This window comes from Chaetodon trifascialis, chromosome 4 (assembly GCF_039877785.1).
Source record: "Chaetodon trifascialis isolate fChaTrf1 chromosome 4, fChaTrf1.hap1, whole genome shotgun sequence".
NCBI lineage: Eukaryota > Metazoa > Chordata > Actinopteri > Chaetodontiformes > Chaetodontidae > Chaetodon > Chaetodon trifascialis.
Window position 1 is genome coordinate 11,820,757 of NC_092059.1, and position 26,869 is coordinate 11,847,625.

General features: G+C 44.4%; 1 protein-coding gene across 3 annotated transcripts; it reads right to left on the reverse strand.

The window, feature by feature from the left end:
- Positions 1-458: 458 nt before the first annotated feature.
- On the reverse strand, positions 459-26,355 carry abl2 (c-abl oncogene 2, non-receptor tyrosine kinase). Of its 3 annotated transcripts, none has more exons than XM_070960628.1 (11): positions 25,716-26,355; positions 13,048-13,212; positions 9,779-10,074; positions 9,344-9,616; positions 9,060-9,144; positions 8,762-8,939; positions 8,459-8,643; positions 8,212-8,364; positions 7,924-8,013; positions 7,577-7,759; positions 459-5,572 (listed from the first exon to the last, which is right to left on the reverse strand). In XM_070960628.1, the coding sequence occupies exons 1-11, from the start codon at positions 25,930-25,932 to the stop codon at positions 3,738-3,740; spliced, it is 3,660 nt and encodes a 1,219-aa protein (XP_070816729.1). In that variant the 5' UTR covers positions 25,933-26,355; the 3' UTR covers positions 459-3,737. The 3 variants fall into 3 exon arrangements, with proteins under 3 accessions (XP_070816729.1, XP_070816730.1, XP_070816731.1); XM_070960629.1 differs by having other exon boundaries at positions 13,048-13,209; positions 25,716-26,059; XM_070960630.1 differs by lacking the exon at positions 25,716-26,355 and adding an exon at positions 13,583-13,755.
- Between the last annotated feature and the right edge of the window lie 514 nt (positions 26,356-26,869).

Here is a 26,869-nt window from a genome sequence, read left to right on the forward strand (position 1 = left end):
AAGAGGAGAGGGGCCATCCGACTTGTTATCAATTCAAAAGCCAGCACCCGTGATGGTGTGGGAGTGTATTAGTACACATGGCTACAGTCAACTCTCCCTACTAATTCTATAATTATACAGGATTGATAATCGTTGCATATTTCTTCACCGAGGCTCCCGAACATGTTGGGCAAGACACTAAAATTCAAGGTGTTTCTGATGAAAACAACTTGGATGTCTTCTATATCATGAATGCACTGTAACTGAAGGCTTATATACAGTATATATATATTTGTTTTTCCATTAAATTATGCTTCTGCTTCTCATATTACATCTGAAAGTCCATCCGTTTAGGGCTTTAACATTATTTTTTCCTGAGAGGTTAATGTGCCTTTGCTCTTGAGCTGCAGACACTAATTTCTATAACTGTTTGAAACTGCCTGAAGCGTTTCCAGGAAGACACCCAACCAACAATGAAACAGTATTCATCAATATCTTTATTATTTACAATAGGCTTAACACTGATAAGCAAAACTTCACAGTAATATAACGTGAGCTTTAAATAAAAAAAACAAACACAAAATATATATTTTGTACAATAAAAAAGTTTATGTTAACATCTCTGCCATTTTTCATCCCTGTTTAGATTCACATATTCCATTATTGTGTGTGTGTTGGTTTACATTGCACTCGTACAACTGAAGAAGTGGCCTTTGGTATGATCATGTGTTCACACGTTCTCCAGAGCTGTTCTCCAAAACAGGGAGACAGGAGGGGGAAGAAAACATATACAGGATACATGCAGGCAACATAAAGGAAGACAATGCAGAAGATAATGAATGAGCAGAAATTTATGGTCAGTTCAAATATTAAACAGCGTCACATCAGGTATCAGATTCCAGAAGGAAAAACAACATTGGCACCAAATCAATTTTTGACACTGAAAGTCTGCATGTTTTATTTCTTAAAAAAACAGTCTGGACTGGAAATGTGTTTGATTCTCAGAGGTTTTTCTTTGATAAGGCTTTTAGGGAAACCTGCTCCACAGAGATGCACTACAAATAGACACAAGCTGAACAGGCAAAGAGGCCAGACTGGTGCTTGGCATTACAAAGAGACATTTCTAAGACCAAACCTTTGATGTGGACAGATTATGAGACAACAGAGCAGCTTGGGTTTAATGCAGCACTCATATGTGTCATGTGATAGAGTGAAATGTAACCAGGCTGCACTAACAGTGTTAATGGCCACTAATAAATGGCCTTCGTAACGGAGTATCTAAATACATTATGTCATTAGGCAAAGTGCACCTTTCAGCTTCTGCATCTGAGCAATAACCTCCAAATGACAGAAGCGCATGCTGTAGTGATATCCTTATCACAATCTCATGTTTTAATGATGGACCTTAACCATATCTGTGAGTTCTTGCAGTGTTCGTAAATGATTTGTTGACAAAAAGGCACCAAGAATCATGAAAAAGAGAAAAAGATGATGGCATTCTTTGTCCGTGTTATTTGAAACTCACAGTGAACAGACACGAATCATCCGTTTGTCTCAAAAGATCCTGTTTGGCAAAAAAATGGGGCATTTATACCAGCACACAGTCCACATTAAAAGATATGAAACGCACCACAAAACAAGTTGACAAAAACTTTTACTTGGCGATCCGTCAAGTGCCATTAACAGGCATTCTGAGAGTGGACCTGCAGTGTCTACAGATTGGATTTTGTAGTATTTGTATGCAACATGTGACAATGACCCAATGTGTCTGAGGCCTTATCCAGTGTACATTAAGAGGTGAGCCAAAGCAGAAAAAGATATGTGAGCTGTACACAGTTTCGTTGGTGCTCAAAAAAACAGAGCAGATGCTTTACTTATTTAGTGTGACCAAAATTAGAAGTATGGGCCAATAAAACAATTAAAATAAATTTAAGAAAAGAATGGCACCTTAAGAGATTAAAGAGTCATGCAGATGAACATTCGACCGGGTTCAGAACGGAAGAAGAATACATTCATAAAGCAGATATTCAGATCTGGGTGGATGAGCCTCAGTCTTACAATACATCTCTTCAGTCCAAAACATTGCTCTTTCTGCTGTAACCACACATAAATCTTTTGTTTCCTGGATATGAAATAAATCAAATATTTACATAACTTTTCTTTCAAAATAGGTCTGTGCTTTTAATAAAAAAAAAAGGAATAATTTAAAATTCAAGTTCAGACATAGACATTCTAAAAAGCATTTTTTCCTTTGAACCAAATAATGTACAAATCGCTCATGTGCTGAAGACATACTGCAGTTTGTTTGTTGAGAGATCAGTACTGTGTGATTAGTGTAAAGTAGGTCTCTGCATTTCGCAGTGTTCATACATTGAAGAATTTGAGGCACTGAGGCCACGACAAGGCTACAGGGAATCCAGCACGGTCCATACTCAGAAGGACACTTATAGAAATACTGTCCCAATTCGCCTCCTCATGCGCTACCCTGTGCTCTCCCTCCCCTCGCTCCACTCTTTCACGCTCTGCCATACAAGGAAGAAATGTGTGCAAGGATAACTGGACATAAATATTGAAATGCTTTAGGGGACTGGGGATTTACCCGCACTTCTGTGGCACTGTGTTAAATGTGAGAACATCAGTCACGTCACTGAAGCGAAGACAACTGCTGTGCATATGATAAACACCCCACATTCATTGTTTTAGTATTGTGGAGCTTAAACAAAATAGACTCACGTAAATCTTTTTTCTTTTTTCTTTTTTTTTTAGATCTGATAAGCCTGTATTTGGTATTACTGAAACGTAAACCTCATGTTTCATTTGAGCTTATTTACACGCTTGTCAAATGCACACAACTTTCAATGATGGAAGTGATCCCTTCAGTCTCTCTCAGCGGTCTCACCTTGTGTGGACTCGTGGGAATGTGAGTGTCAGAACAGTTGATTATGATCTAAAGATTATCCACAAAAACAAGGCTTGAATCCAGTACCAACAAGAGCAGTTTTGGGGAGATTTTTTTTGTAACTTTATCACGTTTGTCCGAGTTACAATCTATGAAATGAAAAGAAAAAAACATCTGCACATAAAACAAAAGTGTCAAATTGAGACCCCAAAACCTTGAGTCATGTTGAATCCTGATGCAGATCTTGTTTCCAATCCTTTAGAACACAATGGCTTTAAAAAAAATGGCTTATGGTCACTCAGTTCCCCTGACACTGAGCAAAACACTCCTGTGAAACGCAGTACACTCAGCTGATGAGTCACGCATTTGTGAAACACTGCTCGGGCTTAGTCAGTGAAAACAGTTGTCTAGTATTCTCAGTAAGGCTGGGCACAACCACCACCATTCTCGCTCAGTACGTGACAGACTGACAGATAAGCAGAGTGAGTTTGACATCCTCTCTGGGCTGGTTACACACAGCTGATACACTCGACATTCATTTGACAAAGGGGCCCGTATCGAGGCCTGGCGGAGACGTGGGGCCGAACATTTCATGGTGCGACTTAAACCACATTTAGGTTGGTATAAACATTTCTCAATATGTACAGGTCAGAGCAAAATTAGTGTCCACACTGGCATTTTATGAAATGGCTGTTTGTAAACAATAAAAAGATTACATTTTGTAGTGATTTCTCTGAGGTACTTTAGAGATTCGTCTCATTTCGTCCCCCAAAAGGTTGTCAATAGAACCAGAAACATAAAAAAAGGGAATATAAGCGATCTGTCGGGTAGTTGGAGGTGACAGTTGGTGTCACAGTGGCTACCTCTGTACTACGTCACTAATCTCTTTAATACAGCTGTGCAGGTTGTCCAGTACAGTGTTGGGCCCCACACTGCTCAGCCCTCCGCCTCCCGAGGACGAGGCCCTCAGTTCCTGCAGGCTGAGCTCCAGCTTCCCCACTGCCTCTCGGAAGGCAAATTTGTTCCTCATCTGAGGGATGCAGTCCACGTAACCTGAGCAGTAGTCTAGCAGCTGGTGGCCAGCGTCCAGCACCTGGCTGCTGGCGGGGCTTTCGGAGCTGGCGTGGAGGGCGCTGCTCAGGCACTCAGCGCACTCCAGCAGGGCCTCACGGCTAACCCGCTCCAGGGGCACCCTCTCCGCTTGTTGCCTGGTCCGCCGAAGCGCGACTTTGGAACCGGCAGACAGTGCTGTGTGCGAGGAGGAGGCAGTGGTGGTGGCTCCGTTTGCCATTTTGGTGGGAGTCGTGTTGGTGGTGGCCGAGCAAGATGAGGAAGAGGAGGAGGAAGATGCAGGAGGCACTTGTGGTGGCGGCACTGACGGTCTGCCCGTCGTCAGTCCTCCCGACATTCGCCCTGACCTGTGACCTTTCAATGTGTCTCCGTTTACTTCCACAGGTGCTCCTCCGACCTGCTCCTCTCCGTCGCCGCTGTAGGAGTGTTGCAGGCTGCGCAGGGTGGGAGGCGGAGGAGGAGCACACTTGGGTTTTACGAGACGTGGCCTGTCTCGGTCTGCTTGGTGCTCAGACAGCAGTTTGAAGCGGTTCCCCTGAGAGTCTAGCCCGACCAGGTGCACGTCAGCAGGGCTGTGCTTCAACGTGGGGGAGATCAGGACTGGAACTTTGTGGTTGTGAGTTGGTGCACCTACCGCAGCCGATGAAGCACTCGAAGTAGAAGTCTTAGAGGGAGATGGCCAACTGTGCTGCCTGTCCAGTCCTCCCCCACTCTCCTCTCTACCTTCCCTGACCCGAGACAGACTGTCCGATTCCCCCACTTCCCCCCCAACCCCTGGAGCCCTCACCCCGACAGCAGTGCCCCGGGGTAGTAGCTTGGCTTTGGGCCTTTCCCTGATCTGTGCAGTCCCCTCATCCATCCTCCTCAGCAGAGTTTCTGAGGCCCGTGCAGCCCCATTCTCTGGCTGGGAGGTTGTGGAAGCAGTCCTTTCGAGAGGGGGTTTCGCACTGCGGTTCCTGGGTAAAGTTAGGGCCATGCGCTCCAGGTCTGGCAACCCAGCAGACATGGAGGAGGTAGAATTAGACCTAGGGAAGGGTTTAGGCCCCCCAGCTATACTTCCACCATCATCTGAAGAGGTTGTCTTTCCTGTCCGTAGGCCCAGGGTCTTTTTGATGAGTCTAGGGGTGAAAAAACCAGCCAACCCACTCCAACTGCTGCCACTCGTCACCTGTGAACCAAGCCCGCCGCCAGAGGGTTTCTGTCCAAAAGCAGCCCCACAGCAGCGTGACTGACCCTGGGTGGGTTCCCCATGGGAGTGAGAGGGAGAGGCCGAAAAGCCACCGAGACTGTCTGACTGGGGTAGGGGAGGAGGAGCGCTGAAATCAGCAGTAGGCTCGTATTTCTTGTGAGGCTGCGTTTCCATCTCCCGGAAAGAACTGCTCCTCTTGGGTGGCGTTGGGAGGTTCTGCTGCAGCTGGGAGGATGGTGAGGAGGAAGAGGAGGAAGATTTCTTCTTTATGAAGGAGCTGAAGAAGCCAGTCTTGCGATCTCGCGTAAATGTGCCCATATCCTGCGCATCCTCTAAAAGGTTGCCGGGAGATTTATCTCGTGGCTGCTGTTTTCTGGGCAGAGCCGGGGAGCTGCCTGATCGGCCGTCCCCTCCAAACAAAGTAGAAGCCCAGCCTAGAAAGAGAAGAGAGGACGGGATTAAATACTAAAACAAAGCTGGGCTGAGTATAACAGGAACACATCTATCTTTGTGTAAAGGTTCTGGCAAGAAACAGGTAATGAGGAACGCTACTCTCAAGTCTTTTACTCTCTTCATATGCTGCCTATCCATTAATGTCCCTCATGGTAACAGACAGCTGTGCACTGTTGTGATGAGATGTTTTGATTTCTCTCTCTCTCTTAAAGCTGCTCCCTGGAGACTCATGAGTAAGGAAAAAACATTTCAGAAAAAGGGGTGGAACATTTTGAGGCCATGCCAGACATGAGCATGCACACACTGACTCAATGATTTACATGTTGCCCTTGTAAAAGATGCGATGGTGAATTAGCCTCTAGGCCTTGCTGATAACACATGCCAAACAGAAATTGCCCTGTTACTAGGAGGGTTGTTGCGTAACTTTGCTCGAGGAGGGAAATGCATTTTTCAGTTGCTCTGGACTATAAATCAATACAGAATGGTGCAGAGTTTTCTCAAACCAGGCAATGAATTAGGAAAAACTGCAGAGCCTAATCCATTATAACTACAAACATTATGTGAAGTGAATAAGGGCACATATAAATCACTTACACAGTATTTCTTAAACAGCATGGTTGTCTATTCATCACGAGCATTTAGTATACAAGCAACCATTTTTAAATATATGAACACAACACAGACATAAAGTTTTCAATGTTTGTGGTTTCATTGATATCAAGTGGACACTTAGTGAGTTTTGTTTTGTGCTTTATGACATTGTGAAACATTCTGCATGTTCACAAGATTTCTCCCATTTCTTGGATTTAAAATTTTTTAATGTGACTGTATCGTGGACCAAAACATAAAGGCTAACAAAACGGCCACAGTGGCAGAAGAGGTGAGAAGAGACAGACCAAGACAAAGACAGGTGGTCTTCTTTATACATCAGGTAAACACACAAATGAAACAAAATTTTATTTTCAGTATAAGATAAATAAATAAGTTAAACAAGACAAGACAAACAGACAATAGCATGGAAATTTAATATCAGGGTTAGCAAATATGAATACATGATGTGTTACCAAGTATTGATTGGGAAGTGGGCATAATAGCAATGCATCAAACGGGACAAGACAGAACATGAGCAAGATCTTCAATCCATCCCAAACAGGTTCTATACACACTGTATGTATCAGAGACGAGGAACAATGGTTGGGTTGAACATGCTGATGTTGACTTCACGGTATGATTGTATTTATAGTGTCTATGGTTGAGTGACCCCTTGATCACATGACAGATGAACTGAAACCGCATTTGGAAACTGAAATATTCTCAAATGTTTTTCACGTATTGTGAATGACCTACTGTGTTCTGGGATAAGGAAATGTCAGTAAAACTAGTAAAGGCAGGATGAATTAAGTATATAAAGTATTCAATCAACATGGCAGGAGTCGTCTACAGTGACCATTTGTGCTTTGGGAATCTTTGGAGGACGGATCTATTGAATGTAGAGAGCCTCACAAAGCAATGATTTCAATCATATTGTGAGCTACATGTTTATGTATGCATATTTATATCTTATTGTTCAATTATAGTTTTATTTTTATCTTTAACTTCTTTTAATTGGTCTTGGATGACATGAACATGAGCACTGAAGTTTCCTGGCAGAATAAACAGAACCTTGAGCCTCCTCAGAAATGAAATCCTTTTTCCTGATATTATCAAGTGCTGACAGAGTTGTAATTCTATGCCAACATACAGGGACTGTGTCAGGCTGTGCTTGCAGAGCTGCCCTGAGACAGCGCCGCATGATTGACCACATGCCAGACTGATGCTTGCTTGCACTTGTCATTTGGGAAGGAAAATGATGGCCCTTCTTTTCAGGCGGCGGGCTTGGCGGCGCTGCAGGTGACTCTGTGATGCGGCGTCCTCAGGCATACCTGCAGAATCATAATGTGGTGCATTTGACTCTGTGGTTTTAAGGGAGGCATGTCTGGCTGTACCTGAGTGACCGTGCGAGCCGTGGTCAGGTCGTCCGTCGAGTCCACCCTCAATGTTTTCCTTGTTTTCTGTGTGCTTGTGGAGTGTGCGAGATTTGGAAGGCAACAGGGGCATGTCGTGACTGAAAGAGTGCAGTGGTCCACAGTGACCAGAGGAGGCCGTCTTACAGAGCTCCTCTGCGACCTCTGTAATGTCCAAAAAAAAAAGATAAAAATATATTAGAAAAATTGAACAGCTAAGCTACATTCAACAAAAGTTAGCCTTCTGAATGAGCCTGTTCAGCTTAATCAGTGCAGTGTACATTAAAGAAGCTTTATGAAAGCAGGTTTTGAGCTGCATGTTACCGTACCTTCAGAGATGCTTGAGTCATGGAACATTGTTTCGAAGGCTTGGTGGATTTCTGCAAATGAAGGCCGGTCTAATGGGCTCCACTGCCAACCTGGTGAACAGACAGACAAATATTCATCTTATTATAAGAAATTATTGTATTTGATGACTTTAAAAGGCTTAAAATGGTATTAAAAACTTGTTTTTTAATAACAGGGTGGCAAGTTTTCAGGAGGAGAATGCAGTAATTTGTGACATGTCTACCTACTTGGTGAGTAAGTGAGAAGTAGGAAAAACAGCTACTACTCACATGCTCTCATGAGTTCATAGACTTTGGGTGGGCATCCCTCGGGCTGTTCCATGCGGTAACCTTTCTCCAGGAGGTCATAGACCTGAGACAGATCGATGCCAGGGTATGGAGACATGCCATAGGTGGCAATTTCCCAGAGCAGCACCCCAAATGCTGTAAGGATGAATCAAACATCAGCACATTTGAAATAAGCTACAAGGGATGAGGTTCTACACTTCATATGAGTGTAATCACATTTATTTCTCACCCCAGACGTCAGACTTGATGGAGAAGGTGTTGTATGCAAGACTCTCTGGTGCAGTCCACTTGATGGGGAACTTGGCCCCTGCATGGGCAGTGTAGGTGTCACCAGTCATCAACCTGCTCAGACCAAAGTCAGCAACCTTCACGACATGATTCTCTCCGACCAGGCAGTTCCTCGCTGCAAGATCCCTGAGAGAGGGAAGGAGAGGGAGAGAGAGGAAGATGTGGGGAAGAGAGAGAAATTAGACGACTCTGATATAGGAGGTGGACAAGGGCACGGACAAACAAACCTAGGCTGTCCTCTTACCTGTGTATGAAGTTCTTCTTCTCCAGGTATTCCATGGCAGAGGAGATCTGAGTGGCCATGTAGAGCAGCACCACAGCGTTCACCTCCTCTTTGTCACAATCTCTCAAGTAGTCCAGCAGGTTGCCGTGTGGCATGTACTCGGTCACAATGTAGAACGGAGGCTCCAGCGTACACACGCCTGTGGAGAGGCGACAGTTAGAATGCAGATAACAACAACCTAAAATAAATATTCATACATAAAATGAAAACAAAGGTTCATCAACAAATTACAATCAGTGATCCCTACAGTGGTACAGACCTAGTAGCTGAACGAGGTTTGGGTGTTTAACCTCCTTCATGACTGCTGCCTCTTTCAGGAATTCTTCAACTTCCATGGTGTCCTCCTGTCATTACAGAAATTGCAAAAAGAAAAGACAGAAGAGTTTTATCAGTGGGTTTGACAGACAGACCAGTAAGGCACAGTGTCCTGTGTACTTGTAATCCCAAAGTCTGCCAGCAGGTGGTGATCTATAACTACTGTTTTGCTCATGACCCATGATGTACAGATAAAAAGGTGAAATAATGACCTGAGGGCCTTCGTACCTTGAGTGTTTTGACAGCCACCGTGAGGTTGTACTTTTTCCACACTCCCACGTACACCTCCCCATACTGGCCGCCTCCCAGCTTGTGCTTCATGGTGATGTCTGTGCGCTCCATCTCCCACTTGTCGTGGATGGGTGACACACCGTACACTGTGGGCTTGTTACATTTGGGTGCAGGGTAGTGCAGGGTGGTGACCAGGCCATCGGCTACGGTGGAGTGGTGGTGGACCAGCTCGGCCAGGGTGGCAAAACGGCTCTCAGACGTCACATACACCTGAGGGGGAGCGGAAGGAGGAGGCATGGAGGTGGGTGAGGACACAGCAAAAGAGGAGAGGATGAGTGAGAGTTAACAAATGCAGTCAATGTCCTAACACCAACTACAGTCAGCAGTGTCACACTCTTACTCAAACTCTTACTTCACTCTACTGAACTCTACCTTTCCATCAGAGGCTGTGTTGATCCGGTAGTGGTAGACTCTGCCCTCATAGCGGAGAGAAATCGACAGCTGCCCTGGGCTGCTCTCGCTTTCCCGGACCAGGAAACTGCCGTTGATGAGGGATGAGAGCAGGTACTCTGCGGCGCTGCGTGACACGGGCCCATGGTACCAGCTATGCTTCTCTAGACTGTTGACTGGTGTGATGTAGTTGGAGGGCACCCAACCCTGGCCGTTTTTTGAGCGCACTTCACTCCATTCTCCATTCTGGTTGTAGCCCAGCACACGCAGCTTCTCACCTGGACATAGGAGGCAACTTGTGAGACTTGGTTAAACGATTATCGGTGGCAGCACGATCTGGTGGTTAAAGAGATGCTCCTGTGCCCTTTAAAAAGAGACTATAGCTAATCAGTACTTGGATAAACCTTGGGAGCCATTTTGCCTAAAACCCAAAAGCAAAGATTCTCTAATCATTTTGAGAAACTGCTTCTCTTTTAAGATTAACTATCTGACGCAGATTACAGGATTTTATTTGTTCAGCTTTCTTTCAAATGCCTTGAATAGGTGCAACATCGAATGAAATGTCTGATCAGGTTACAGCGTCGGCCATAATGTCTTAACAACAGGTCACAAACAGTAGAGAGGAGTCATGGATACGACATGCCTCTCATTGAAACTACATCAAACATTATGGAACAATGATAGGGTTGGGTGAACTGCATATCTGTCATAGAGGGCTTGGCAAAACCAGACATGTAGTGACTTGGTCTGTTGTCTCTGTCTGTCTCTGACGCAAGTGCGGGAAGACATGAGGGAGCAGAACGGCAGTGTGCTGGAGACTGGAGGAGGGAGGGCGCCATCAGTACAACAAACAACACTGAATGAAGCCACGGTCCGTCCTGCCAGTCTGATGGAGGATTGGAGAAAGAGAAAAGGGGAAGATGAAAGAGAAGAAAGAGGGCAGTGACGCTCAGCCGGCCCGGGAGGGAGATGGGAGTAAAAGTCCACCTACCGCTGCACTTCCACCACACATTTCCTACGCTGTCTTTTCTTCCTGTCTGACTACATGGTATGTTATCCTTCAGTGGGCGTTCAGACTAAAAAAAAGTCCTGCGTTAAAACAGCGCAAGGAGCTGCGTTGGTGTGGGCGTGTTGCTTCAGGTACCTGGCGAGACAATTAAATTTGACCCAGGTGGAGTAACAGATTAACAGGCTTATAAGATGCCATAACAGTGCACAGCGGTTTATAATACTCACAGAGTGGGTTTCCCAACTCTGGAAAGTTATCACAGTGGCAAATATTTGATCTTTCGGCGGGAGGTTAAACAGTAATGAACAGAAATGCGTTGTTCAGAGTTATCCACCAGGAATGTGCGCTTGCATGTATTTGGCTGGTCACAGCAGCACCATGCCGAATGACGTCGCGCTGCAGCAAAAGTTGAGCCAGACTAAAATTTTTTTTGCCGGATGACCCTGTGTTTTTTGGCAAATTGCACCGACGGGCTGGCCTCATTCAAATTAATGAGGTGACTGCGGTTTTTCACGCAGGGCTAGAGTCGATCTGAACGCGGCTTTAGGCTATCATGACTCGGTCGCATAACTGTGAGGAATAGCAGACGTTTAACTACAGTAAGTCTAGTTAGACAACCATGGCCCATAATGTATAACCCCTAACCAGAGCTGCAGGTCTAGCTCTTAAAATGGCACACTCTATGGTAGCAATCCACAGAACTACGTTAAACAGAGATGGTTATCCACATCCAGCCCACCAATCCATCAGTCTCCTCTGTGTCTGTAAGTTTTGTGTGAGTGGAAACACTGACTGCCTCCCTGCCTCACACTGGGAGCAATGCGCGCCTGAAGCAGGGCTCTGGTCTGGCCTAGCTTGGTTTGGCCTGGCACGCAGAGGAGGCAATGCTTAGACCCAGACAGGGGCCTGCTGAGCCCCTCCCTGCGATCAGCCTCCACCCACTGCATTCATCCACCTGTTATTATTACAGTTGAACGTATTCCAGGTTAACGCAGCATTAGAGGCTGGGGTGTTTCCATGTCACAGAGGGAAGAGTGGCACAGATAGGAAAAGTGCAGCGGAGCCTGGGAGTGCACATGTGCTTGCAAGCATGTGGGCAGGAATCTCAGATTCACTCCATGAGTCAGGGTCTAAACATCATTTCCATCCCAGGCAGTTGCCTTGGAAGTCCTAAAACGATGGATAATTAACACACTCTGCCACGTTTAATGCTTTAGATCAGGTTTGGGACACAAGCCTGACTGTCTCTGGATAATATTATGAAGATATTTTCAGCTCATTACTCAGGGGAGAACTGGTTGACCGGTTAACTGCTGCTGGTTGGGAGAGAGGAGGTTTGGACTGAAAGACAGAGTGTGTGTAATGGAGAGAGGAGTAAGAAATTAGAAAACAGTAAAAAATAATAATAAAGACACCGTATAAGCATCAATGGTATTTTAGCCATGCTCTCTGCACAATTTTCAGATAATTAAAGCTTGCTACAAGCTCTGACACCATTTTTCAACCTCTGAACTAGTGGATAACAACATATGGCTCACAGGTGGTGTAAAAGAATTAAAGTATAGTGTGAATGAGAGATGTGGGGTGGGTGGGGGGGTGGGTGGGTGACAAAGAAGGCTATAAGCTGGGCCAGATACCTGCTGATGTCACAACAGTAGCGCTTGTTTGAGCTCTTTTGTTACACCACATTCCTCTGGCATAACTACACTTTTACTCACAAAAGATTCTTTCTAGGAGTTGCTGACCTGCCAATCACTGGCGCTGCCTCAAGCATTTTACTGATGACTCTTTGCTACATGTAAGGTAATCGATCTGTTCTGTCGCAACAAACGTCAACAGTGTTGCTTAGGAGAGGCGTGGCTGAGAAGGGAACGTCACGTAACTAAGTAACAAGCTTCAGTGATGATGCATGGACAGAGCGTCCCTGAGGGCAAGTCTTTCATGTTTCAGCACTTCACATTACGAAATATTCTTTGCGAGTCATGAGGAATTTAACAAATACGGCCTGGAAATTATATAACGATGTATTTGCACTGATGATAATCTGACATTAAGACACACTACGGAGTCCAACTTGCCAAAGATTCAGTGATGCTATTGTGAGCAAGTATAGTTTAACTGCTTGGTTTAGCACACACAATAGCTGTTGAGCTCGCCCTATTAACAAGGCAAACATAATCAGTTGTTGCAAATAATATACAGTGAGTCAGAAGAACAAAATCAGTGTCGTGCCATCACTGACCTTTGGTGATGCTGAGCGTGTTGTCTCCGCTAGCAACAAAGTCATAAAGTGCAACGAAGAGGTTAGGGTCGCTCTCGGCCGCCCCCAGCAGGTTCTCCTTGGAGCTCCAGCGCACCGCCTCCGTCAGTGCAGCCGAATCCAGGCCGAACGGCCGGTGGAGAGCTTCTGGAGGAAGACGAAGGGCAAGGGTCAGGGAGAGAGAAGAAAAACAATGAGATGGGAAAACAAAGTGGGACTGAGAACGCCACATCACTTGCACAGGCGAACAACAGTGGAAAAATATAAAACATAGCCAGAATCGCAGATAGAAAAAATGTGCAGTCTACAGTAAAACACATTGAAAGCTGTTACAATGAGTTGTTCTGAGCCTAATAACTGCTCAGCAATTACTAAAAGCTGTCCCATTCCAATACTGTCTTGAGGCAAAAGGTACTTAAGTAGCAAGATAGCAGAGAGATAAAACTGATGTCCTCTAATCACATATTACAGATTGTATTCTCCATAATCCCAAAAGTCCAATTTGCAGATGGTCTACCTGTCTGCCCAGACGGTTTACTCTGCCTGAACCCTGTGTGGAGATGATGGCTGCTCAGAGCCGCCCACTCTTCCTCGAAACTGCTGCTTGCCTGCAGGCACCTCAAAGGCATTACTTTACCCAGTCCACTCTTTGAAGACTACTGTTATCACTGGCTACACACAGAGGCCTGCCGTGTCTCGCCCAAACCAGGTAAGATCTGAGGTGGGACTGTTTTTGTATGTGTGTATATACAGAGACCAAGAGGGAGGAGCTACACGGCGGGAATAGGAGAGACTCCCTCCCTACATGGGATGCAGTGATTACCATAGCTACAGTACACACACACACCCACAGACACACAATGATCAGCTAGTACATGCGTAGCTAACACGTACTGCACTCAACAGCTGCTGCCGATGTCGCTGCATGTCTGGACAGCTGCTGGGTGAGTGGGAGAGGAGGGTGGCGAAATAGAGGGACGGAGAATGGAGAACAAGCACGGCAATGCACAGGCGAGTTTTAAACAGAACAGCCCTTACATAGCATCGTTTTTCTTGCTTGAAAATAAAAAGCGTGAAAGCAGCGGCTCAAACTTTAACCGAACAATGTCCTTCGCAGAAGCGCATGACTAACTCCAATTACTGAAAGAAATGACAGATTTGGACGTTACATTTATTTTCATGTTCTTACAAAGTACCCACAACTGAATGTAATCTAAACAAATCAAACCTGCAATGTTCATTTAACTCTTCATTTAAACTTCAAGCTGTAGTTTATGGTATGATGATGATCATGATGTATGATGAACAGCAAAAGAAATACAAACCATAAAAAGAGGTGATCTGGTCGTTTTTTAAAAAATATATACGACTTGTGTACATACACGTGGTTTAGTAGTGAAGTACATTAGCACAAACTGTCTTTATGCTGTGGTCTTGAATCCTGTAGACCAATTTTCTATTTCAGCCAAAACGCAACTAAATAGTTATTGTTGAAGTCTAAAATTAAGGAAAAAAATCATAAGGGTATGATATGGAATTCTAAAAGAAAAAGACAACACTAAGCACTTATGTTCTGATTTCTGATGAGGACAGCTAAAGGTTAACTTCCACTTTTCAACATCTGCCATCAGGATAAGCTACCAACTACACATTCAGGCAAAAGTTAAATGAGGAAATGAGTTGATTCATACCAGTTTCTTCATCCTGCAGCAGTTGTACTGTATCCTGTCCACTGTCAGACCTGACAATTTACTCCCTCTTTCAGATAATATAAATTGTGCTTTCAACAACAAACACCAATACGCAACCTGTCATGGTGTCGTTTCATCCTGTGCCACCATGGACTGATTCTGTGGCTGCAATTACAGTTGGCAGTAAAACATTGAATGTAATACTTAACACGGGTTTCATTATTGCCAACAAGGTCGGGTTCTAGTGAAAGTGGCAAAGAAAACTCTCATGACAAGATATTTAGCCCCATATGATAACGAAGATATGTATATGTCCTTGGTCAAGTAATAGAACAGCTAACCAAATGAACAAATACAAGAACAATGCCTCGCTGTCAAGCTAAAAGGAAACTGGTGTAAAACCACAAACTCTCAGAAGGTTGGCTAATGTGTCAACAATCACACACAGCTCAGACATCAGCACTTCTTTCAAATTTGGTTTTTAATTTGAGAACTCGGAGCACAAACTTGATAAATGTTGGATGCCAGACAACTTTTTTTTATCATCATGATTATAATGATTAAGTCAGTGAGAATGATGGAGGCTTGTCACGCTACGCTTCTGAGACACTGCCAATTAAACCATGTTAAATACTTCAACTGGACCATGAAAATTCAATAATACTGAATAAAAACTGTGGGTCGTTGCTCTAATCTTGCAAAGTTGGCAGAAATTTATCAAATAATTCAGCATTTGCCATCTTGAGTCTACACCATGTGGCAGACTCTTGCCATGCATGCGGATGAGAGCAGGGATATTTGAACAGAGAGTTATGTTCAAATCAACACTAAATATTTTTTTTGCCAAATAATTTAGCTCCATTTAGTCTGTCCACACCTACACACGCTTGCCCACCTTTGTTCTGGACCAGCATGCACTGCAGCGCCGCACTGGCCGTGACCTGGCTCAGCCACAGTTCCCAGTACATCTTCTGCCCTGGTCTGGTCAGCTATCCAAAGAAACACTGTGGTTTTCTCGATCCGCTGCGCTGACTCCAAACAGTTGTTTTAAAGCTTGAATGTGTCTATGTGGACTCGGACGATGGAGACTGAAAAGCACAAGTGTTCATTCTCCTGGCAAAAAAAAGGCTAAGGAGCACGAGTTACTTCTCTAAATCATCTCGTTCACTGTGGGAGTAACACTGTTATGCGAAGCAACCAGAGGGAGATGGAGACCCCCCAGACAAAGTATTTACCCACGCCGTCCTTGAATCAAACCACCTAAACTTCTGCAGCTACAGTAGTGACTAGCAGCCTCCTGCTGGGAACTCCCTGCTAGCTTTGATGTGGCCTAAGGGAGTCAAGATTTCCAAGGTCCATCTGGAGAGCGCAGACATCCATGACTGATGTTCTCTGTGGTTTAATGCACTGTAAGGGATGCGAAACGTGGCAGAGAGGGAGCAAGAAAGGCGTGTGGTAAAGGGGGGGGCATGTATATACAGAGGTTGGGGGGTAGGGCAGGGTGTATGGTATGGAGGAAAGTTGAGCTGAATGTGATGTGTGTGTGGAGTGCGTGAGGCTTGCACCAGCGCTGTGGCCAACAGCAGATGGCTGGTCTTGTTCCCCCTGGGGGTGGGGGTCCTATTGACCCACACTTTTGAATTAGATGTGTGTAAATGTGCATGACTGCAACTGCTGCAGCCAGGCTGGGCCAACTGTCAGAGCTGTTCCTCTTACACAGCTACATATCACGTCAGTCTTCTCAGGAATGTTTTTAATGAAATGGAGATATTATGCCATTTGTCAGATTTAGGGAATCTCAATTCCAGTCATCCCAGACGAAGTAAGACACAAAAAGAAACGCAATCACATCGTCAGGTATTCCAAGGCCCAAATTAAGGAACCTAATTACATCAAATTGTTTTCATAGCATGATCCAGTTTCATTCAGTTGATCGTATGTCTTAAATTGCTTCTAAATCCTTCTTATGCCAGACAAAGAGCAAGATGCTGTTCCACTTGTCTGAGCTCAAACTTCATGTGCTGAAGCGTTTGATTGAGGGAGCAGTTGGTCTGCGTGGGGTATGTCGTGTGCCCGTCCGGGTGCCTCAGTGTGTGCGTGCTGTGAAGTGTAGCACATGTGCGTTCTGAAGAAAACTACGGCTTTGTGTTGAGCGGAGCAGAAAGGGTATTTGCAAATCTGAGGGGAACGCCAAGCTTGCACCCCCTAAGACAGCTGGGACAGAGGTGACCCTGGTCCTAAGGCAAGCATGCACTCACGCGCACACACATACATTACATGTAGACACACACCAATGGTGAGACTAACTCCTTGGCTGTCCCACAACCCTGCCACCCTGCTGCTTCCCCCGCAGCTGTTTGTATGAGAGTTTGTGCCTCCATGTGTCTCTATAAAGCTTTCACTTCACCAACCCACCACCTTGTGCCAGGGTTATTAAGCAACACAATAACATCACTTCCACACCCGAATCAAAAACAATACAGATCGTATCTGAAACCCATGACCAGCGAGGTAAGGGTGTATTTTTAGCTGCTGGAGAACAAAACATAACAGCATGACATCCAAAAATAACTCTGCAGAGCTCATAGTGGCGGTGTGTGAAGAAAGATGGCTGGCGGCCTGTAGGAAGCCTGACAAAAACCTGAGACAATGCTGCGGATGAGACCCACGCACACAAGACATTGCAGAAACCTACAGGACAGGACAGGTCAGATCCTGTGGCAGACTCAGAGACAGAGAGGGGAAGACTACAGGAGAGTCACAGATATCTACAAAAAAAGAAAAAGACTAGACTGGCAGACTGGAGCCTGAGAGACTGGTTTAGAGTGATCTGCTGTATGTTGTAATATAGTACAGGCATTTATTAGTCTGCTGATAATCACAGAGGATCACAGCAGTGTGGCTCACTGATAAATCATGTAATAGCTCTTTTTTTGTTTGAACTGCTCATAAATACAAAAACACAAATGTAGCGTTTGTGTTATCGCCAATGGAGATTTGAGGGAACGTTTAAAGACGTTGTCAATTACTGCCAGAAATTTCAAAGTTAAGGAAAGGCGAGGACTCAAGTCAAGTCAGGTTTATTAATACAGGCTCAAATCACTCTACGTCTGATGCCTTCATAATCTGTCCAGCATAAGACACCCTCTAAGTCTTCCTTAACTTTGGATAAGGAAACACTCCTGAAAAAATCCCTTTTCCTGTGGTGACGCAAGTATTGTGCAGACAGCAGTAAAATTTTCATATAGAGAAACAGTCTGTGTGTTGCAGCTACAACAATTAAGCAATTGGTCAATCAAAAGAAAAATGATCAGTTTCTATGTATGGATAGCAAAAGATGATGGAGAAAATGATGGTTCCAGGTTTGCAAATTTTCTGCTTTTTTTTTTTTTTTATATATATCTTTGTAAACTGAACAGCTTTGAGTGTTAGACTCAAAACAAGACATTTAAAGATGTCACCCAGTGCTGAAGCCTATTGTAGTGGCCATTTTTTATTGTTTTCCGATGTCTTGTAGACAAAACAAGAGAGCCAAACACGAATCGACTGACTGGAAAATATGGACAGATTAATCTGTAATGATAATAATGATTAGTCACAGTCTCATAGGGTAATCAAACAGGCAAAATGAAGTGTGAACTAAGCGCAGGATACATTATATAACCAGTAACTGCAAAGTAACAAAGCTTGCACCTGTGTTACAACACTGTATAGTATGCAGGGCTGAGATGCCTGTCAATCAAACCAACACACCCTATTTGGTCAATGTTAAGATCAGAATTATTTAAGAGACTTATTTCATATATGATGTGTGTTACAACGTAATTTTCATTTGGTTTACAAATTGTGAGAAAGGGTGGTAGAAATGTGGCTCTCTCATGCTTTTTGGCTGCTACAAACACCGGTACCATGACAGCACAGAGAGTTGCGCATATAAACAGAAGCGGCGGCTGGTTTGACCATGTTTTCGCAAACGAAGGCTCACTTGACCGCACTGCATTGAGCTAAACATGCCGCAACCTGACTGAGAGTGAGTTTGGGCTTTAACGGAGGGACAAAAGCACTTCACCATGACGGAAAGGGGTGAGCTGGATTTATAACACAAGATAAAACAAGAGTGTAATGGTGAGACGCAATTTAGCACAATAATAGTGTTAATCTCAATTAAATTAGTTTTCATAATCTTTGGAGGCCAAAATCATTATTGGAAATAAAATCTGATTAATCCTCCGAATTGTCCCAATTTGCCAGAGGCCTTTTTTTTTTTTTTTAGAGTAAATGTTTAATGGATTTATCGATCAAGATTAATCAACACAGGTGAAAAAAATATCATTTGAACTGTATATAAGTCAACATGTTAGTTTCTAAAGACAGATTTATGAGCATGTACAGTTTGAGAGGCCGTGCACACAGAATCCATTGCTCTAGAGGAGAGTCAGTTGTTGTTCATGAGGACTGGACAAAGGACAATAGCCTCATTAATGCCACATCACAAGTGTGTGTGTGTGTGTGTGTGTGTGTGTGTGTGTGTGTCTGTTCTGGCTCAGAAAGATACTGCCTTGTTCATGAGGACTACGTGTGAAAACACTGCAGATAACAGTCTGATACACACAAGTTCATCAGCGGTGGAACCAGTGTATATGCAGCATATACTTAATAACCACATATACGTATACAAATACACACAGTGTCCAGAGTTCACACGTCCACACCGGCAGATTCATTAGTCTTCCACTATCAGATCCCCCGCCTTTGACACATCCTGGTGTTGCAAACCTCTCTGAGTAAGTAGTTACACACTCACACACAGGCCCCTGTCGGGAACGTCTGCAAACGTTCCCCATTCAGCTCTGTCTATACAGCCATCATGTCCGCTTTGTACATGGAAATACGCCAATTAGGGAGTGAACAAACACCAGTCTGAGCCTAAGGGCCAGTGGATCATTGTGGAATGGAAAAGAATGGAACCCTAACCTAAAGCTCACCCTGCCCTGGCTGCCCCTCTCAGGGCTTGTTATGAGTTAATAATGGGCTCTAAGTGCTTCCCTTTAGGTGTGCTGGAAACAAAGCTAAGTGCTCCTTTATGTGACAGCAGAGAGGATGAACGGCATATGATGACTTGAAACAAACTCCTCAACCACACTGGAGTGGTGGACAAATACATGCTGACAAGCTATGGCTAATTGTATATTTCAATAGGCTACTTATATTTTGATCCACACACACAATATAAAGTTAACCTGAAGTCATCGTGGGTCTTTGACCTGTTTGGTGCAGAATACAGGGTGTGTGTGCTTAAAAATATCATTCAGTCCTTGTGATGTAACATTACAAAAAGCAAACACACACCTCTGGAAGTAAGTATCTCTACTTCAGGCTTGCTCAATCCCCGAATCCAAAATAATTAAAATGAATGGAAATTTTAAGCTGACATGACTACAGCAGATGTCAGAGCACTGTCCTCACTGCAGATCTGTCCGCTCTTGTCCGATGCATCATGCAATGCATGTGGATGATGTAAAGTGTCTGACTGAGGCGTGTGTGTTTATGTTGCCGACTCTCCACAGATAAAGAGGTGTGTTCACCTCAGCCTCCCGCTTGCTTTTCTTCTTCCTGTGCAGTGAGGATTTACACAAGAATCCCAGGGCTAATCTTGATGTCGGAACAGCTAATCTGTCTGTGGCATGGTTAAGGTGAGCGAGGATGTACATTTAAGCTGCTTTACAATGACTCAGTTTAATGAACCGACTGGAGCCCGATACTTCTGCTGCTAGTCAGATTGCTGACATGCCTCTGGCTGCAAAACCAGCTCAGTGGAGCATCCACATTCAATGTATGTGCCATGCCATTCCTCACTCGTATGGTTTATCTACTCATCTTACACATACTGTCTCAAATTCAATCTGGATTTACTGCATTATTACCTCATGTAATGATAACACACAACATGACAGTGGGGTTTAATGGAGGCTGCAGAGTGACCTGAAATCCTTCACTGAGCACTAAAAGTCATGTAAAAATGAATAATTTTCAACTGCCTCTTTTCAGAATAACCACGCACATCAGATAGGATACTTGACGACAGCAGTGCCACAGGGTGCACAGATTAAGGTTTCCTGACTGACTGGTCAGCTGGGGGGCGATTACACTGAAGGAGTAGGATGTGCTGAATAATCCTCAGGGAGATGCAGCACACTGCAACTTCAGCGACGAGGATGGACAGAAAGAGAGACAGCATGAGTGAGAATGCGTGTATGCATGAGCATGCATGCGTGGGTGTCTAGAGTAAGTGTGTGCATGTGTACATTTCCAGCCAAGTCTCCAGCCTGCAACCCACAAGATAAGCAGCAGTGATAATGCCGGCAACAGAGGACTGATCCTGGAAGTGAATCAATGCTTAACAGGCTTGGCACAGGGACTGCCCCCCTTTCGTACCCAATATCAAATTTTTTTCCCCCTGCTGCACCATTGCAGCTTAAGAGTGAAAACTGCGATTTAACAATGAGCCACTAAAAAACAATTTGGCTAGACCGCTCCACAAAGCTGAAAACATTTGGTGTTTTTGAGCTGACAGATGCAAGGGATGGTTTCACCATCTGCACAGCCAATCGCTCACTGTTCTGATTAATCCTCATTCTTTAATGATATAAGCTGCAGAGAGCCGAGGCCAGGATATAAAAACTAGGACTGTGGTTTTGGGAAATACAGAAGGTTGACTGGTAGCAGATGCAAAGGCTCAAAGCTACAACTTTCGGCACAGAAGCACGCAGCCAAAACTACACAAAACTCAAGGCAGAAAACAGAAAAATTCACCTCTGTCGTACTTTTTAAAAACTCCACTAAGTATTTGATCGATGTCTTAAATTATGATTACAAGAAAATGACATAAATCTCTGAATTGCTGAATTGTGAGACATGGGTTCTAGACAGGCAGGGACTAATAGCAGAGGGGGGATAAAGAGGATTGGCAGTCAGTTGTAGTCCAGGGATGAGGACGAAGGCACAGGGAGACATACATTATTTAACAACCATTACAGAGTGCACAATGGTACATGCAGTCTTCTGACATAAACCATGTTTGATTGTGTGAAAATTATGTGAACAGAAACACTCCATGCTTCTACAAACGCATCCATCTAATCACACTCATTCCCAGCTCTGAGACAATCAGCCAGTCTCATCAGTTTTGCCCCAATTTCCAGCCAGTTTCACCCAGAGGAGGTGTGGCCATGGCTCCTCCTAGTGGTTAATGGTAGTCACAAGGACTGACTAGCTAGTTTTTTTTTTAATCAACAAATCATCTGTACTCCAGGATATTATCTTCTAAAGCCTATTAAAATCTCACCCATACCCGCCAAAGCATCTGAAACTTGATTTTCCCCTGATATTGCGGTGGCTGCTGTGTGACTTATCCTGGTTGTTGGGGTTTTAGCACATAGACTCCACAGAAAAGTGGATTTGTTTCTAATCTAATTTCACCCGTGATGCAAATCAGCTTAGACCCTTGGATCCTGGATCCAGGCATCTCTCTACTCCTCTTGGCAGCTTTAACAGTACTGCACTTTAGGTACAGCTGGCTCTACATTCACTATCAGCAGCGCTGCCAAAAAATATTCAAATCCACTCATCTGCCCCAATTTCTATGATCTGTTTAGAGTAAAAATAGACTGGCCTATCACTTTGTTGATTTTATAAAAGAACCCTCAGAAGTAACATTACAGGTTCCTTACACAGTCAATCCACCAATCAGGCTGACCCACCCTGATTTTTCACAAGCGAGATATCAGTTTCTATTAAGAAAGGCAGAATAGAAGATGTGACTGAAAAGCAATCAGCTGTAGTACAACCTTGCTATGGCTTCATTCACGAAGGCAATTTCTAACAGGTTCACCCTCTATGTCAATTCAAAAGGACTCTCTCCTCTGCAGTGTGTGTGTCAAATGAACCCACCACAGAGATGGAGATGTCTGCACTCCCGACACAGCCAAAGGGGTAGATCCATCAATAAGTTGCAGCCACTGATTCACCAATATTGCACTCTAACCAATACTCACGGAGGTGGCTGTCTCCCTTTGAATCAGCACAGAGGCCATCTGCTCCCTGTCTGTCCTTGTTTAGCTCAGTGTTTTCACGCTGGCTTGTCTGTCTCGAGGTGCAAACATTGGCTTGTAGGGAGACAGGGATACTAAATTTGTGATGAGCTGAGGAGAACTACTGTACACCTGAGCAGGGGACAGGAGTTGACTCACCTTGTCTAAAGTGAGAATTTAGGATAGAGGAAGGCAGCCCAACGCTGGAATCTACAGGTTCTGGAAAATCCACTACTACTGAGGAGAGAGACGTGAAGGGAAAGGGGAGGTAGAGGCCACTGGGTCAGGCATATTAACAGCCAATTTACACCAATGGCCTCCAGCCTCTTGTTTGTCCCCCTAAAATGACTCAGTGGTTTCAAGCATACTGACAGAAACTCTAGTAGAAGCATGTGCACATATGATACCCACTGATACTCAATGGAAAGACAGGCAGCGGCACACAGCCGTGCCTTCAGCAGAGAAAAATGCATTCTTCATAGACTGGCACCTTTCAATTACACACCAAGAAGGCATCACTTAGCCTCAGAAGTATGCTAGTCTGTTATAAAGTGGTTATGAAGCTGGATTAATAAAACCATTTCAACATGATGATCTTTGATATCTTTCAGGGGGAAAGACTCTATAGCCATTCAGCTTATGAAAAAACAACTGACTGAGTCACAGCTCTATGATGCATCTGTTCCTGTACTTCCTTTTGCTGTTGTGGAACTTCAGTTTCCCTGCATGGGATCAATAAGGTTTAACTTATCTTAACTTCCTCTTGACAAGACCTGGCCACACAAAGTCAGTGTCAAATCAACAGGAATCAAATCTAGTCACCTCATCAATCCAGTCAACATTATTGTGGAATACATGAATCAGTGAACAGAAAATGTGCTGATTCTATCTAGGCATTTATCCCACAAATGACTACAGATACCTGATTAAAAATTAAAGGAGCTGCTTGCTTATACATTTTGTTATTAGACATCATACAGTCTACAAAAACAACACACTTGCTCTTCAGCTTGTGGTCATACTAAACGACACATCAATTTGGGATTGTAACATGAGAGGATTTATGATTTATTGACAGTTTACAAGCTGAATAATAAAGCAGTTTATAGAAAAATAACTGACTGACGAATGACAAAAATCCATTTTGAGCCCTAATGAACACTGACTTTGCAAAATCAAAATAGCCTCCTTCAAAGAACAAGTCCAAACTTCACCCACAAAGATGTGTACGATAATGCTGCATCATTATCACATAAATAGACTACCAGAAAAAAGGCACTTTGATAGTCAGTGAAAGACTGAGTGCTCAGTCCCAAGCTTCCTCACTTAAGAGTCTTTGTTCTATTATTGTGTGCTTTGAAGAGTAGCAGTCTCTCTGCAGAATGGCTATGTGACTGCATCCTGGCTGCTATAAAAAGGCCACTCCTGCCCCGACATCGGAGAGAACAGAACAGTGCAGACACAGTGGTGCTGCACTTAGTACGTCTGTCTGTCTGTCTGTCTGTCTGTCTATGTACTTCTAGTTGGAGTTACTTTCGAGATGTGCCAGCCTGGAAGTGAAAATGTGTTCCATTCCCAAAAGCTTGCACCTTCTGTGTGTCCTTGCTTACTGCAGTGGCATGAGGAAGTTAGGTCTGGGACATCAGCGGAAACTAGGAAACTTACGCCAGCAGTTTTACATCTACTCAGCACATGTGAAGAGATCATCCCGTGGGGGAGACATGGGAGTGAAAAACAAAGGCAACTGCAGGTGGACAGACATCAAGCATCCCCAGTTTACACCCACAGACAGACACACAGAGGGAAAAATAAGGGTAAACCTGCCTTATAGTGATTATGATGATGTTATGCACATCGCCTAGTAGACATCCTATCATCCCCATTATCTATAAGCCCAGATCAGCCACTGAGACAGGCTGCCGAAGGGGAGAAGACTGGGAGGAAGGAGGCAGGCCATCTAGGGCACAGAAGGGTTACTGCTGGGCTATTTCTCCATGACTCACAGAGCCAGATAACAGTATCGGTGCCTTGCCATTGCTCTGAGGCAGGAACATGGGTGATGGGAGGCACTGCCACACCTTTTAATATATGACTGTTAACTCGCATTATTTTTTAATACATGAGTTACCTAACAAATTCCCTGATCATGCGAGAAGACATACATCAGGGTACTAAAATATAATCACATAACAGGAACTTGGATGTTTGCATGAGCGTGATCTTATAATGACAGAAGGTGACTTAAATAATTCACACAGATTTCCCACTGGAGCAAACTGTGCAGTCAGCTTGCTGAGTGTTGTAACAGTAGACCTTATCAGACAGAGGATGTAAGTGAGCATGTGAAAACCACTAGCTATTGTAATGCGAGCCTGTGGTGGCTGCTATAGTGAGTTAATGGGGTGGAATTGCTACTCAACCTCCGCAGGCAAGAATCACTGTTTATCAAAGCGACACAGAGGGGCTTTAGAGGGAAACATAACTAGCTAACCCCCGGTCATGATCCCAAGGCTGAGCACAGCAACGTTAGATTCTTCCTCTCTTTTGAGGACCATTAGGTCACATGCAACACATTATGCTTCAACATAATGCTATTTCGGTGTCAAATTTGGACAAACTTGTTGTCCATCTTCTGAATAAACGGCCACCTGTCTGTATACATAGACAATGGACAAATTGACACACAGTAAAATGGATGAGACATGGAAAGCTAAGGTTGGTTGGCATGGCTATTTCCGCTAACGCGTCGTTGTCAAACTAGCATGGACTCTGCTAGCAAACGCTAATCAGCAGCAAACAAATATCAAAGTAAAAACGGACTCCTCCGTCGCCACCCACACCCCTTTCATTAACGTGGTTCTCTGCTTACCTGAATGCTGCGTGAATATATTGATCCCTGGGTCGGGCACGTTGACTGCAGCAGCCCTGCCTGGCGGTGTCCCGGTGCTGCTGCCGGGTTCTCGGGGTCTCCTCCCGGCGCCGCTCCCCCGATTCCCCTTCCCTTGGTGCGGTTGGGACGCGTGGGGCTGTGGTGGCTGGAGTCCGGTCGATGTGCCCTCACCGACACGGCCTACCTGCTGTCCCATCCCGGTAGTTTGGCGTAAGGACGTTTGGGACGAAGCGAGTAAACCCCCAGCACACCTCTGGCTCACATTCCCCCAAGCTGGAGCGGCCTGGCCCGAATAGTCTTCCTCAATCCCCTCCCCGCTCTTCTTAACCGAGCTAACGTTAACTAGCCCGTATTAGCTCGCCTGGCTATCCCGTTAGCTAACGTTAGCAGCTATCAGTGAAACCCACCCACCCTGCCTTTAACAATAAAATCGCAACCCCGCCGTGTGACAGCGATTGTCTCTATTCCGGTGATCCAGATGGTATCCGAGCGGATATTGACGGTACCCAACGAGCGAGATTAGGTCAAATCTGGATCTTTTCAGAATCGTTTTGCCGTTGTCCGGCCGCTACGCGCCCCCTCTGACGCCGCCATCTTTACCGCAGAACAGAAGATGTGTTGCACAAGGCGGGGGGTTCGCCGCGATCCCCTGTCACCGTGATCCTCCACCTCTCCAGCAGCAACACTAAACTGGTCCCAACAATTCCCGAGCACCGCTTCCAGCGGGCGGGGGGCTGATGTGAGTTCTTGGGAAAAATGCAGAAAAGCTTTTAACACCATTATCAGCCATTGTTTTGTCAGGGAAATGCAGAGTGGTGATATAAAATGAGTGCTTCAATAGGTCATTAGAAATTCAAAGTATTATAAAACTATAACTAAGATGGTATGGCCCGTATAGGTGTGTAATTGTTTCAATAATATAAAAGTACAGAAATTGATTAAAAAAAAAAAAATCTTTTTAAAAAATATGGCAACTATACAGACGCCAGACAGGCATCAGAAGCTGAAAATCAACAAGGAAATATAACTGAATTTTTAGTGTAAGTGCAAAACATACCCAAATAAATACAATTCTACTGAATCCTGTACATTTCATACACTATACAAATTTCAATAGCTTGTATAAACTTGTA